This window comes from Mizuhopecten yessoensis, unplaced genomic scaffold, assembly GCF_002113885.1.
Source record: "Mizuhopecten yessoensis strain PY_sf001 unplaced genomic scaffold, ASM211388v2 scaffold1951, whole genome shotgun sequence".
Lineage (NCBI taxonomy): Eukaryota > Metazoa > Mollusca > Bivalvia > Pectinida > Pectinidae > Mizuhopecten > Mizuhopecten yessoensis.
This window is the reverse complement of record NW_018404303.1, coordinates 333,305-348,786: the sequence shown is the minus strand read 5'-3', so window position 1 is coordinate 348,786 and position 15,482 is coordinate 333,305. Positions and strand designations below refer to the sequence as shown.

General features: G+C 36.8%; 1 protein-coding gene across 2 annotated transcripts in view; it reads right to left on the bottom strand.

Annotated features, from left to right (window-relative positions):
• Nucleotides 1–748: 748 nt before the first annotated feature.
• LOC110443182 (glucose-6-phosphate 1-dehydrogenase X-like) overlaps nt 749–15,482 on the bottom strand; it is a 52,939-nt gene continuing 38,205 nt past the window's right edge. Inside the window, exon 12 of one of the 2 annotated variants that reach the window (XM_021487233.1) lies at nt 749–2,231. In XM_021487233.1, coding sequence (XP_021342908.1) covers nt 2,135–2,231 — 97 coding nt within the window. In that variant the 3' untranslated portion in view covers nt 749–2,134. Of the gene's footprint in view, nt 2,232–7,456; nt 11,683–15,482 lie in introns of those variants that run through there. The other variant, XM_021487242.1, reaches the window with a different exon arrangement.

Sequence of the window (15,482 nt, the reverse complement as noted above, 5' to 3'; positions counted from 1 at the left end):
CGTGTACAATGTGTAAAACAAAGCAATAATAAATACTATACCATAGCACTCTGTAACACCAAGTCAATAAAGACACATTTAACAAGGACGAGCCTACTAGTCACACTTTGTTCTCTCTGACACTCTGTAACACCGAGTCAATAAAACCACATTTAACAAGGACGAGCCTCCTGGTCACACTTTGTTCTCTCTGGCTCTCTGTAACACCGAGTCAATAAAGTCCCATTTAACAAGGACGAGCCTCCTGGTCACACTTTGTTCTCTCTGGCTCTCTGTAACACCGAGTCAATAAAATCACATTTAACAAGGACTATACCATAGCACTCTGTAACACCAAGTCAATAAAGTCACATTTAACACGGACGAGCCTCCTAGTCACACTTTGTTCTCTCTCGCACTCTGTAACACCGAGTCAATAAAGCCACATTTAACAAGGACGAGCCTCCTGGTCACACTTTGTTCTCTCTGGCACTCTGTACCACCGAGTCAATAAAGTCACATTCAACAAGGACGAGCCTCCTAGTCACACTTTGTTCTCTCTCGCACTCTGTAACACCGAGTCAATAAAACCACATTTAACAAGGACGAGCCTCCTGGTCACACTTTGTTCTCTCTGGCTCTCTGTAACACCGAGTCAATAAAATCACATTTAACAAGGACGAGCCTACTGGTCACACTTTGTTCTCTCTGGCTCTCTGTAACACCGAGTCAATAAAATCACATTTAACAAGGACTATACCATAGCACTCTGTAACACCAAGTCAATAAAGTCACATTTAACACGGACGAGCCTCCTAGTCACACTTTGTTCTCTCTGACACTCTGTAACACCGAGTCAATAAAGTCCCATTTAACAAGGACGAGCCTCCTGGTCACACTTTGTTCTCTCTGGCTCTCTGTAACACCGAGTCAATAAAGTCACATTCAACAAGGACGAGCCTCCTAGTCACACTTTGTTCTCTCTGGCACTCAGTAACACCGAGTCAATAAAGTCACATGTAACAAGGACGAGCCTCCTAGTCCCACTTTGTTCTCTGTGGCACTCTGTAACACCGAGTCAATAAAGTCCCATTTAACAAGGACGAGCCTCCTAGTCACACTTTGTTCTCTCTGGCTATAATGTGGTACCACCTTCTACTTTTATGCACTACATTTTAAAATCTGCATGTGATAACAAATCTAGATAAATATCTGTAACTTTTATACTGATATCATTAAACAGTGTATTGATTGAGACGATTCTTAAACATTGTACTGATGCTACAACATACAACACCAAATTATATGATATAAAACTTATTTTACCCTTGGTTTTAATAGAATCATTGCATATATTTTGCACTTTGCGAACCACAATTCACATCATAACTTCAACTGAATAACTTTCTCCTTGAAACAGTGAATTGGAAACAACAGGTCTGCTGTCCTAGCACAGTAAATAGACCATGGGCTTACAAGTGGTGAGTTATCTCCCTTTGTCTTCAACACATGCTACTCTTATAAAACCTTAAAAAGACATTTTGACATTCAAATAAAATACAACTGAATTACCTTTAAAGTAAAAACCTTAACCTTTTTGACAAAACAATCTTTAACTCATTCATCCCTAAAATTTCATAATAAATTATTCCAACCTTTGAACTGGAAGAGTTCAAATGTGTCTTCAGGGGTGAATAGAACCATAAACATCAGATCTACATGTGAAGTCCTTTTCGTCAAACCAGACAAATGTAACAGTATCTCAACGATGTCATTCTGTTAACAATAAACATGTCTTTGTTAAAATGTCAACACCGATATAAAAAGGTTAAAAACATATTACATTGTAAACAAATGGATCACAGATATTGAACTTGTTGATAAAAACAGATTAATAAAACGTTAATTTGATCATTAAAAAAATAGTTATAAATAAGTTTTTATCGCCAGGTGGATGACTATGAGTGTACCCAGCCACTGTAACAAAAATATCAATCCACTACAATGTCTGAAACCTGAAATCTTTGTTGTTTGTCTTGTTTTCACCATCCTTCTTTGTTCTTTATCATATTTCAACCATCCTTGCTGGTTGTTTATCCTATTTTGACCATCCTTGCTGGTTGTTTATCCTATTCTAACGACCATTCCTCTCTGTTCATATCTTGCTGGGTTCTGGTTGAACCCACTTGTAAGTCCCACTGTATTTGAAGTTGTATTTAGCACACAATTCATCACTAGCTTTTGGTCCTCGGCTGCAAAATAAAATTGTTCAAATGAAACATTAACCACAGATTAATCATTCTATGAATAAAAAGTTCACATTTAGGAAGCTAGCTAATGAACAGGAAATAAGATTTGCAGAAACAGGGCAAAAACACAATTTTTAAATGACTGATATTATTTTATATCAGATAAGGTATCCAGTATACAAGGTATTATGTTTGAGGATAATGTCTTCGCATACAAACCCGATTCATATTTAACTGTCTTCAATCCAATGAATCCAGCTTTTATTTTTGAAGATGGTTAAATTTTAAGTAACATTTGAATTAACCCTGCTGCATTTTACAATTGAAGATCCGGGCCCGTATTCATGAAAGCGTTCTCATGCCTTAGCATGAATTTTGTGTTCAGGCCTGCTAATTTCTTATTCCATTTATAAGTTAATAAAAAAAAATCTTTTTTTTTAATGATTTGGAAACCCTTTAAAGAGACTTCAAGCCGAATACTGTTTTCAATTTTTACATTTGCCTTTTTGATCGTTTGACATGATTTAAGTAAGTTACAAGAAAGAAGGTTTGAGCACAGAATCCATGTTTGAGCATGAGAACAGTTTCATGAATACGGGCCCTTGACTTTGAACAAGAGGCCTATAGGCCTTAATGATCACTGGAGTTAAACAGTATATAACAGTACATATAAAACCTAAAGTCTTTTGGACTGTGGATTGGCTTTTACAAACAAGATGCCCAATGGGCCTGCATCGCTCACCTGGTATTAATCTCACACTTGTAATCTTAAAAGTGGACTAAAATACAGCTATAGGCAGAATATCAGTGTTTGATTCATAAGAACATATAAAAAGATTTAAACATATGATGCCTGTGACCTTGAATGTTGAACAAGGACATTAGGTTGAAAGTTGGTCAAGGTCATTCATTTGGACAAACTTGGTAGTCCTTTATCGCAGCATGCTACAGGCCCGATTTCAGTACCCTGGGCCTTTTGGTTATTTATCAAGCACAAGTGGTTTGAAGGCTTTACAACATTTTACCCCTGTGACCTTGAAAGTATGTCAAGGTCATTTTCATTTTCAAACTTTTTGGGCTCGTTTCCAGGAAGCCACCAGCCAAATATAAAGATTCTATACCTTTTAGTTCTTCAGAAGAAGTCGTTTAAAGAGTTTTTACATATTTGACCGCTGTGACCTTGAAAGTACGTCAAGGTCATTTTCATTTTCAAACTTTGTTGGGCTCCATTCCAGGAGACCAGCCAAATATGACGATTCTATACCTTTTAGTTCTTCAGAAGAAGTCGTTTGAAGCGTTTGACATATTTGACCACTGTGACCTTGAAAGAAGGTCAAAGTCATTTTCAATCTCAAACTTTGTTAGACTCCATCCCAGGAAGCCGTCAGTCAAATATAAAGATTCTATACCTTTTAGTTTTTCTTTAGAAGTCGTTTGAAGTGTTCGACATATTTGACCACTGTGACCTTGAAAGAAGGTCAAAGTCATTTTCAATCTCAAACTTTGTTAGGCTCCATCCCAGGAAGCCATCAGTCAAATATGAAGATTCTATACCTTTTAGTTCTTCAGAAGAAGTCGTTTGAAGAGTTTGACACATTTGACCCCTGTGACCTTGAAAGAATGTCAAGGTCATTTTCATTCTCAAACTTTGTCAGGCTCTATCCTAGGAAGCCACCAGCCAAATATAAAGATTCTATATGTTTTAGTTCTTCAAAAGAAGTCGTTTAAAGAGTTTTTACATATTTGACAGCTGTGACCTTGAAAGTACGTCAAGGCCATTTTCATTTTCAAACTTTGTTGGGCTCCATCCCAGGAGACCAGCCAAATATGAAGATTCTATACCTTTTAGTTCTTCAGAAGAAGTCGTTTGAAGAGTTTGACACATTTGACCCCTGTGACCTTGAAAGTAGGTCAAGGTCATTTTCGTTCTCAAACTTTGTCAGGCTCCTACCAACGAAGCTATCACCCAAATATCATGACTCTAGGCCTGTCCATTCTTCAGAAGGAGTCGTTAAAAGGAAAAGTTGACGGACGGACGACGGACGCTGCGCCATGGCATAAGCTCACTAGCCCTACGGGCAGGTGAGCTAAAAAATGATGATGGGGAGTTTTTATATGTCGAGACAAGGTAAAAGCTATGAACTCTTGGATTTAGAAGTTGACTTGTCCTATACCAGACAAAGGAACAATATTAATCTGCTGTTAATTAGCTTTTCTCAGACCCCATGCTAGATTTTTCTATCTTGTCTGATCTTTCTGGCACATTTAGTGTATTCATCTGGGATGATCCACATATTAATCTGTGCGGTAACAGCTTGAAATTGACAATCCTCATTATAAATACTCTGTTATGTCATTATACGTGTATGTGTTGTTAAGATTCATAATATTGAAGAAAAAATAAAATCTACACTATAAAGTTTGTTATCTTCATTGCAAAGATGGACTACATTTTTACGCAGAAGCATTCAAACATAGCTAAGTAGTGAATAGGCCATATCTATTTGAGGTCCCCACAAGGATACTTGTAGACTTAAGCTTAACAAAAAAAAACTTTTCACACTAAAATATTTGAGAAAAAAATTCAATTGTTTCGGGCAAAGTTTCTGTGTTTACTACCGTGTTATTATCTGGACAACCAATCCCAGTCATCAGTGACAGCCAAAGTTACAACCCTGTTATTATCTGTACAACCAATCTCAGTCATCAGGGACATCCAATGTTACAACCCTATTATTATCTGGACAACCAATCCCATTCATCAGTGACAGCCAATGTTACAGCCCTGTTATTATCTGGACAACCAGTCTCGGTCATCAGTGACATCCAATGCTATAGTCCTGTTATTATCTGGACAACCGATCACAGTCATCAGTGACTCCAATGTTAAAACCCTGTTATTATCTGGACCACCAAACCCAGTCATCAGTGACATCCAATGTCACAACCCTGTTACTATCTGGACAACCAATCTCAGTCACCAGTGACATCCAATGTTACAATCCTGTTACTATCGTTTCTGTGTTTACTACCGTGTTATTATCTGGACATCCAATCCCAGTCATCAGTGACAACCAATGTTTCAACCCTGTTATTATCTGGACTACCAATCCCAGTCATCAGTGACATCCAATGTCACAACCCTGTTACTATCTGGACAACCAATCTCAGACATCAGAGACATCCAATGTTACAACCCTATTATTATCTGGACAACCAATCTCAGACATCAGTGACATCCAATGCTATAGTCCTGTTATTATCTGGACAACCGATCACAGTCATCAGTGACATCCAATGCTATAGTCCTGTTATTATCTGGACAACCGATCACAGTCATCAGTGACATCCAATGCTATAGTCCTGTTATTATCTGGACAACCAATCTTAGTCATCAGTGACATCCAATGCTATAGTCCTGTTATTATCTGGACAACCAATCCCAGTAATCAGTGACAGCCAATGTTACAGCCCTGTTATTATCTGGACAACCACCCCCAGTCATCAGTGACAGCCAATGTTACAATCCTGTTATTATCTGGACAACCGATCACAGTCATCAGTGACTCCAATGTTAAAACCCTGTTATTATCTGGACCACCAAACCCAGTCATCAGTGACATCCAACGTCACAACCCTGTTATTATCTGGAATCCCAGTCATCAGTGACAGCCAATGTTACAACCCTGTTATTATCTGGACAACCGATCACAGTCATCAGTGACATCCAATGTTACAACCCTGTTATTATCTGGACTACCAATCCCAGTCATCAGTGACATCCAATGTTACAACCCTGTTTTCATCTGGACAACCAATCTCAGTCATCAGTGACATCCAATATTACAACCCTGTTATTATCTGGACAACCAATCTTAGTCCTCAGTGACATCCAATGTCACAACCCTGTTATTATCTGGACAACCAATCTCAGACATCAGTGACATCCAATGTTACAACCCTGTTATTATCTGGCCAACCAATCTCAGTCATCAGTGACATCCAATGTTTCAACACTGTTATTATCTGGACAACCAATCTCAGTCATCAGTGACATCCAACGCTATAATCCTGTTATTATCTGGACAACCAATCTCAGTCATCAATGACATCCAATGTTACAACCCTGTTATTATCTGGACAACCAATCCCAGTCATCAGTGACATCCAATGTTACAACCCTGTTATTATCTGGCCAACCAATCTCAGTCATCAGTGACATCCAATGTTTCATCCCTGTTATTATCTGGACAACCAATCTTAGTCATCAGTGACATCCAATGTCACAACCCTGTTATTATCTGGACAACCAATCTCAGTCATCAATGACATCCAATGTTACAACCCTGTTATTATCTGGACTACCAATCCCAGTCATCAGTGACATCCAATGTTACAACCCTGTTATTATCTGGACAACCCATCTCAGTCATCAGTGACATCCAATGTTACAACACTGTTATTATCTGGACAACCACCCCCAGTCATCAGTGACAGCCAATGTTACAACCCTGTTATTATCTGGACAACCAATCTCAGACATCAGTGACATCCAATGTTACAACCCTGTTATTATCTGGACAACCAATCTGTCATCAGTGACATCCAATGTTACAACCCTGTTTTCATCTGGACAACCAATCTCAGTCATCAGTGACATTCAATGTTACAACCCTGTTATTATCTGGACAACCCATCTCAGTCATCAGTGACATCCAATGTTACAACCCTGTTATTATCTGGACAACCAATCTTAGTCATCAGTGACATCCAATGTCACAACCCTGTTATTATCTGGACAACCAATCTCAGACATCAGTGACATCCAATGTTACAACCCTCTTATTATCTGGACAACCAATCCCAGACATCAGTGACATCCAATGTTACAACACTGTTACTATCTGGACAACCAATCTCAGTCATCAGTGACATCCAATATTACAACCCTGTTATTATCTGGACAACCATTCTCAGTCATCAGTGACATCCAATGTGACAACACTGTTATTATCTGGACAACCAATCTCAGTCATCAGTGACATCCAACGTTACAACCCTCTTATTATCTGGACAACCAATCCCAGACATCAGTGACATCCAATGTTACAACCCTGTTATTATCTGGACAACCAGTCTCGGTCATAAATGACATTCAATAACTAGAACTTTGGTATCTGGGCGGCAATGCTATTATGACTTGAATAAAATGACAACAGAAAAATATATGCTGAGAAAGAATTTTAATAGGTAACATAAGTATAATGAAAAAATAGATTTATAAACATTCTCTTGATTAACATACATCTATAACACTTAGTACTTTAATTTGCTGAACCTAGTTCTGCTGAATGTCGTTGATATGGAGCGAGTGATCAAATTGAAAATATCTTTATACAATCAATTTTATGTTTCTCATAGACAATTATACTTAAAACTTATTAGCTACACTACCTGAAGAATTACAGACCTGAACATCTTATTCTCTATCTTTCTTTAGAATTTATATGACAAACAATCAAAAATTACCTACTGTGTATCTCAAACTGATGACATAATTCAACATAACAAGACAAAATAAGCAATGTTAGTAAGTTATAAAGAGGAAAATAACATTTTCCTGTATAATTTGCAGTTAAAACTACAAATGTATTCGTGTAATACATTTGAGTGATATCTGCTGTGGTTAAAGTGTTAACATGGTTGGTTACTCATAAATCAAAATGTTATCTACTAAAAATCCTATGTTAATTTTAGCATTACAACTTGTTCAAAACTATTAAAAAATGCTCAAATAAGGTTTTCACCAATTCTACAAAAAAGTGCTCAAATAAAGTTTCACTAATTCTACAGTCAAAGTACATATATATATTATAGCAATAACTATGTTGACATTAGTCCTGAAATAAAAATTCCATTCTAATGCTGCAAATAAGAAGCAAAAAAACTCAACTTAAAATAGGTTTTCCACTTAATCACCAATTGATGCATAAACAGATGCCACTCTGAAGATCAGATGTCATTAAGGTAAAGGGCACCATGTACACTGCATCAGTCATGGCCACAAGACTTCCACTTCATCAGATGTCATTAAGGTAAAGGGCACCATGTACACTGCATCAGTCATGGCCACAAGACTTCCACTTCATCAGATGTCATTAAGGTAAAGGGCACCATGTACACTGCATCAGTCATGGCCACAAGACTTCCACTTCATCAGATGTCATTAAGGTAAAGGGCACCATGTACACTGCATCAGTCATGGCCACAAGACTTCCACTTCATCAGATGTCATTAAGGTAAAGGGCACCATGTACACTGCATCAGTCATGGCCACAAGACTTCCACTTCAGAGCTGGTTTTTAACTCATTCACCCCTACATATTTACACTGGACTTGTCCCGTCTTTGATTCGGTAAGATTATAATGTGATTTTAGGGGTGAATGGCATGGGTTAAACTAAGAGTACAGAAGCGGTTATTTTCTGACCCAGAGTTACTTCCCTTGTGATGGTATTCATCTCTCATGTGACTTTCCTTATCATGGTTGTGTAGTTATAATTCCTAGATAGCAACATTAACACTGGTAAGGTGTACATGTATATTTGGCTATTTGATAGGTCCAGAGTTTGACTCCTGTAGTTTTCTTTTTTCTTTTTTGTTCATTTTCATTTCTTCATATGTTTGATTTCAATTAAGCAACTAAAATTACTTCAAACCGATGGTAATAATATTTCATAAGTTGATGCATGGTACCCTTTACCTTAAAACCATTCACCCCTGAAATTTCATAATGAAATATTCCAACCTTTGAACTGGAAGAGTTCAAATGTGTCTTCAGGGGTGAATGAGTTAAATAACATAATATGAATATTATCACAGTACATTTTCAGGATTTCAGCTAAATAATTTATTTTACTTTAACTTGTTGACAAAATGGCAAGTCTAATAAAATGGAACACATAGACGCAGATTGTTACGTGTATAGCATTGCACTGTCCACTCATTATAAAGTAAACTATTGATTATGTCTGAAAGGTATAACCTTCAGAAACACTATAATAGCTATGAATAATAGTGTGGTCTAAAGAATAAAAAATAAAAAACACTGGGAGGGGGATCATTAACTCACTAATTAGGATCTTTGTTTTATTGTTATACCTGTAATATGTAGATAATTTTCATTAAAATAAAACAATGTCAGCAGTGACTGTAAACATTACCCTAACAACAAGAACAGACATTTGAATAACATACTCAAAAATAACTGGCATATAGAACTCAAATCCAGTCATAAAATTACAGAGAGGAGTGAAACCGATTCCATGTCCTCAAAGTATGTACACGGGTATGGGCAGGAAAACTTAATTACTAGTGAAGGATCATGTCTTATCACAGTAAGGCAATAGCACTATCTATCATCAGTCTTACAGTCCTACAGTCAGCAGTAACGTGAGCTACAAATGGATGAATGCTGCAGTCATAATGAGGTATGAATGCTGCAGTCATAATGAGGTATGAATGCCACAGCCGAATAGTTGATGTCATCATAAATAGTACCTGGTAGTAGCACTAGGTACCACTGACTCTCACTGGAACATGACTGTACTGACATTAAAAGTAAACTTAATACCAAAGACTGTTAAGCATTCCTTAAACATGTATATCAAAATATTACAAAAATACTAATCTTAAACACAGAACTACTTACAGTTGGCATTCCTGCACTGCAAGTACTATATGTGCCCTATAAGCATCCCTTTTGATTATGAATCCCAAATTCACTCCTTCACCCCTGGTGATGCATTTAATTTGAACCCTTCCAATTCAAAGATTGGAATAGTTCATTATAAAAGTTCAGGGGTGAATGAGTTAAACAGTTCAAAGGTGAAATATTCTATCTTACTCCCAGTTTATTCACTAACTTTTTTGTAGGGGGTGAAATACAATAATTTTGTACATTTGATATGTGTTCCTCAATCAATAAATTACTGAAATGACAGGAGTGATACGGTCTAAACTTTGTACGTTTGACACTTGTTCCAGTCACAGAGTGAAGGAGGAACTAAAATTGTGTGCTTTGACATTTGCTCATAAAATGTTTTCAGTAGCACCAATGATACATATAAATTTTTCGAAGATACCATGAAATGGTAAATAAAAGTTAAAAAACAATATTTTTTGGCAATGAAATCATGTTTAAACATTTTAAGTGATCCCTTTCTCTAATGGTTTAATACTCAAACAATTACTTGGGAATGCAACCGACACTAAAATGACCATGGTTTTTATGACAAATTGTACAAATTCATTGTAGAACTACGCCATCAATGCATGAAAACATTCAATGCAGTATAAATTAATTTGAATATAGAAAATGACTTAACCCTTTCACCAGTGTAGACCAACATGGACTCATCCAGATCAATGCATGGTAGAGTCTACTAAAGTTACATAGGGGTGAAAGGGTTAAAAAGGATTTCGTGCAATTTGTAGATAGTTCAGGAAACAACCCAAGTAAACATGTCCATCAGATGTCCCAGACCAGTCTCCAGATTTTTAACAGGGACTGACTATCAGAATTAACAGCACAGTCACAACATACACACAAAATACCATGCTAACATGCACTTCCACTGATTCCCAAACTTGACCCTCTACCCTGTCCTCCCTGTTGGTGTTAGCTTCACCAGGAGAGCTAAAGTGTTAGTTCAGAGGATTACATTAACGAGGTGAAGTAGCCAATACAAAAAAGTTACTAGTAAAGTCATGAGTGATACTCTTTCAAACAAAAACGTTATCGTTTCCGCAGTAGGAAAAATCCTGGGTTTGATGGCCCAAGGCCTGTAGATCTGGCCTGTTAGCAAGTGAAAATTTTCTTATCTACTTATTGATGGTCTAGTGCAGCATTCGCCGATTACTACATGTCTTCATTTAACAAATAAACAGCTGACAAGCAAAACGATGGTATTTTTGTGAATATGACACTAATGTTATAGAATCTACTTCCCTGAAAAATACATGCTTTTGCAAACCAACTAGGCCAAGGTAACATTGCTTTTGGAAATCTTGTTCTTGCCCTGAAAATGTTATCATTTACTTCCCGACTTCATTTCAAGTTTTATGTTGGAATTTGTGAACCTAGTTGGAGAAAGAAGACATGGACTTGTATCAATTTGTACAGTTTTACATTTCCACCGCTGGCTAGCATCCTCTTACAAAGGTTAATGTTCTATTCCACACTAGTGTAATTATCAATGTACTAAACTAAATGCATGTCATGTTAGTAACGGCCAATAGCAGCAGACGACACAGGTCTCACATGGACACAACAACGCCACAATCAAACAGGCTCCATGATTCAAAGTGCCGCTTTATCTTTTTTCCACTGGTAGGAGCCGGTGTACTTGAAGTTGTTTTTCTTCATGAATTCATCGGTTTCACTTGGACCACGACTGAAAACACATGGAAAATCACATCACACCAAAATGTTACGTCACACTGGAGGTCACAAGTCAAGGTCACTGGTAAAACAGTTGTTAGTAGGAAGAATGGTGAGGACAGTGAAAGAATGAAGAGGATAAATAGCAACACACATGCATAGTCTAGAGCTGAAATCCTTTTACTATTGCTAAAGTACCTGTATAGGAAGTTTTAAATGCATGATGGAAGTAGCAGTTGAACAAAATAAACTGTGGAATGCAAATGTGAAATTTATAGGCACGAAAATACTTAGGTTAGAGCTCTTAATCAGGGAAACACTTATGAAGTTAAGAATATACCTATACAAGTACTTGTACAGTATATTATAACACTCTAGCTACATTGTTTCCTATCCTTTACACTTCCTTTTCATTACCAATTCATGTTCCATAACTTATATCAATAGATAATTGGCAACCAAGTGGTCAGTAATTAGGGTCTGAAGTTGATCTCACCAGTTGTAAGAACTTTTCAGCCTTTTCCATCTCTTCTTTAGGAAACAGATTATTTTTATCTACACTGTAAATATTTCATAAAATTTAAACGATTCAGAATTTACAAGGTGTTAGAAAAATGTGCAGTTGAGTTTTCATAGAAATACTTTTGGAAAATGTGTTTTGGTTGGTTGGTCGAGACTCTTGTATTCTAATGCTACAGAGGTTTGGTACAAATACTAACAAAACAAACTGAAGGAATCACCGGAGACACAGTGTAGCTAAAGCATTAAAACATCCATTAATTACACACTTCTTAGCTCATTAATATAGTACCCAATAGAACTACAGTTATGATAGGTAATGGCTAAAAGTCCGGAAAATTGGCGGTAGAAAGCGAGTTTTCCAATGGTAAAAGTAATTTTATGATTGGTCTACGGGCATCACTTCATTGGTTGTAGTTTTCAAGCTGTTTATACATGAAATTAAAAGCCATCACTTGAGGGAAGTAAGGAGAATTTAGGTCAGTTTAAAATCCATCACTTGAGGGAAGGAAGGAGAATTTAGGTCAGTTTAAAATCCATCACTTGAGGGAAGTAAGGAGAACTTAGGTCAGTTTAACAGCCATCAATTGAGGGCAGTAAGGAGAATTTAGGTCAGTTTAACAGCCATCACTTGAGGGCAGTAAGGAGAATTTAGGTCAGTTTAAAAGCTATCACTTGAGGGAAGTAAGGAGAATTTAGGTCAGTTTAACATCATATTCCAATTCCCAACCAAATTCTCACAACTGATTTTCTTTTTAGTTTAAAAATGTGTTTCCATGGTACGGACACAAAGACATGGAACGTGCATGCTGAACCTCTGTAAGCCTCTCAATATTATCTAGAATGTTGTACAGGTTTACAGGAGATGACAGCTTGTAATCATGCAAGGCACACTATCACACATGCAGTTAGGTATATATATTATGTTACATGCAGGTGAGATGCGTACATGAAAGGTAATGCAAGATACCATTGCACAATCATTGAAATGTTAACATGCATTAAGCTACTGTCCTGTAAAAAAGACTTGATTTAAAGATGATGAAACTGATGAATTTTCAGTATCTGATGTTTGTTTACAAATATGCATAGGGGATGATAATAATAAATAATAATAATAATAGACTTTATTTAAATTCGATAAAACATTGAGTCAATGACTCGTCTCACATGTGGTCGACATAAAATGTACAATATTTACGGTCAGGCCCAGACATGACAGATGATTGTAGGGTATGGTGTTATGTTACCGATTCATATTATCAATCTTTATCATAAAATGATTGCATCTGGTCACCCTATTACTTTGTTAGATTTCAGTGTTAAATCTGTGGTTGTACTTTCAAGAACAAGTAACACTGTTTTAGAGAATACATGCATGTCTCTGGCGTGGGAGGAACAGTCTCACCACCTTAAACTTGGCCGGCATTGAAGAAATAGATTTTCTTTTTGAAGGAATATCTGGTGTCAAATGAAAATCCAGTTCAGTCTAAATCTCATTTGTTTGATCACAACTTCTCAGGTTTAGTAGGAACCATGCTATAGATTCAAGTGTCTATGAAAAAGCAAAAGACCATACCATGTCATCTTTCAACTTTTTGTTAATGATATCCTTTTAATCAAAACATTCAATAGCCATTCATATACAAAACAAAATATCTACTGAAAGTTTACAATCAAACAAAATGAAAATAGCTTTCATGAGGACATTTTTACATAATATTCAAGGATTAAAGATAAACCAAAAATGAAATGTTTCATTCCTTTGTATAAGTAAGTAGATCCCATGTTTACTTGACTATAGAAGCTTTGAGAGAAGCTATTTGGTAACACTAGAGATGGAGGCATCAGATAAATGGATTCTGTGTGTCATCAAGTAGATCCCAGGTTGAGAAGATAAACAGATTATGTGTGTTTGTCTGTCATGCAAAATGAATGACAGCATCAATTGATTGGTTCATCAGCATCTGTAGCTGATTACTACAGAGTTCAGTAAACACGGCCCACTGCTCCTCGCCTAAGGCAATTAACTAATCACCCAGAATGTGTCACTCCACAGGTCAATTAGTCTGTCAACATTTCACTCTATGGAACACACACAAACATGCTGGAACAAATACAGGTTTTAATCACCCAGAATGTGTCTCTCCACAGGTCAATTAGTCCATCAACATTTCACTCTATGGAACACACACAAACATGCTGGAACAAATACAGGTTTTTCCTTAAATGGTAACACTACACCAGTGACAATTTAGCAATAGATTTCCACCTCAGAGCTGTTTCTCCATTATATATAGGACTCACACAACTAAATCAGCCAATTAGCAAGTGTTTCATACAATTGTAATCCCTACCTAAAATTTGTTTTATTTTTAACTTTTGAAAAACATAGTTTTAGTAGATTTTAACATGTGATGGCAGATTGCTATGGGGTCAAAAGTCAGGGGGTGTTACTGCCCCACTTCACCGGTTTGGCTTGTAAACTTCCGGTTGTCAAAAGCGGACGCCTGTAGCGATCTTATATGCCTTCATTAGTGTTGAACTTCATATATCCTTATATATACACATATAAAAGAAAAAGAAACCTAACTTTTCTGTCTTGGAGTAACATCCCTTTGTAGAGTATTCATCTTTCATTTTTATACTGTGTATTTCCAGGATAGCAACACTGGTTACCGGTTAAGCTTCAAAAAACACCTTTCATGGGATCATTTAGTTGACTTCAGTAAATATCTGGGTCCACAATAAGATCCTCCACACCACCGTTTGATGGTATAACAGCTAAAATATGACACACCTCTACAGGTACATTGAGGTCAGCTCGTACAGTTATTTCTGATGTAAGTAGTTACATATACTTATTTTAAGATAAGTACGTTGTATATGAGGTCAGTGTTTGTTATCACCAAGAGCATAAATAACCAGTGTGAATGTCACACAGTGATATTCAGTAATTAAGCATCAGTCAGCAATGCTAGGCCAATGTGTGGTGTTACACAGGTAACTATACTAGTAGTGATCAGTAATTAGGCTCTGCCTACTGAAGTGTGGTGATGGGATCTCAGTCCTAAGTAGTCAACTGTAACACAAATCTCTTAAGAAACCTAGGCAACCAGCATCACCATTCTTTGCTAAATTCCTTGTGATGTAGTTGAAGCTTCAAACCTAATCTATAGTGGCTGTAGCTTACTTTACGTGTGCCTGTTGGTGACACGAACCTCATCTACATGTATAGTGGCTGTAGCTTACTTTACGTGTGTCTGTTGGTGACACGAACCTCATCTACATCTA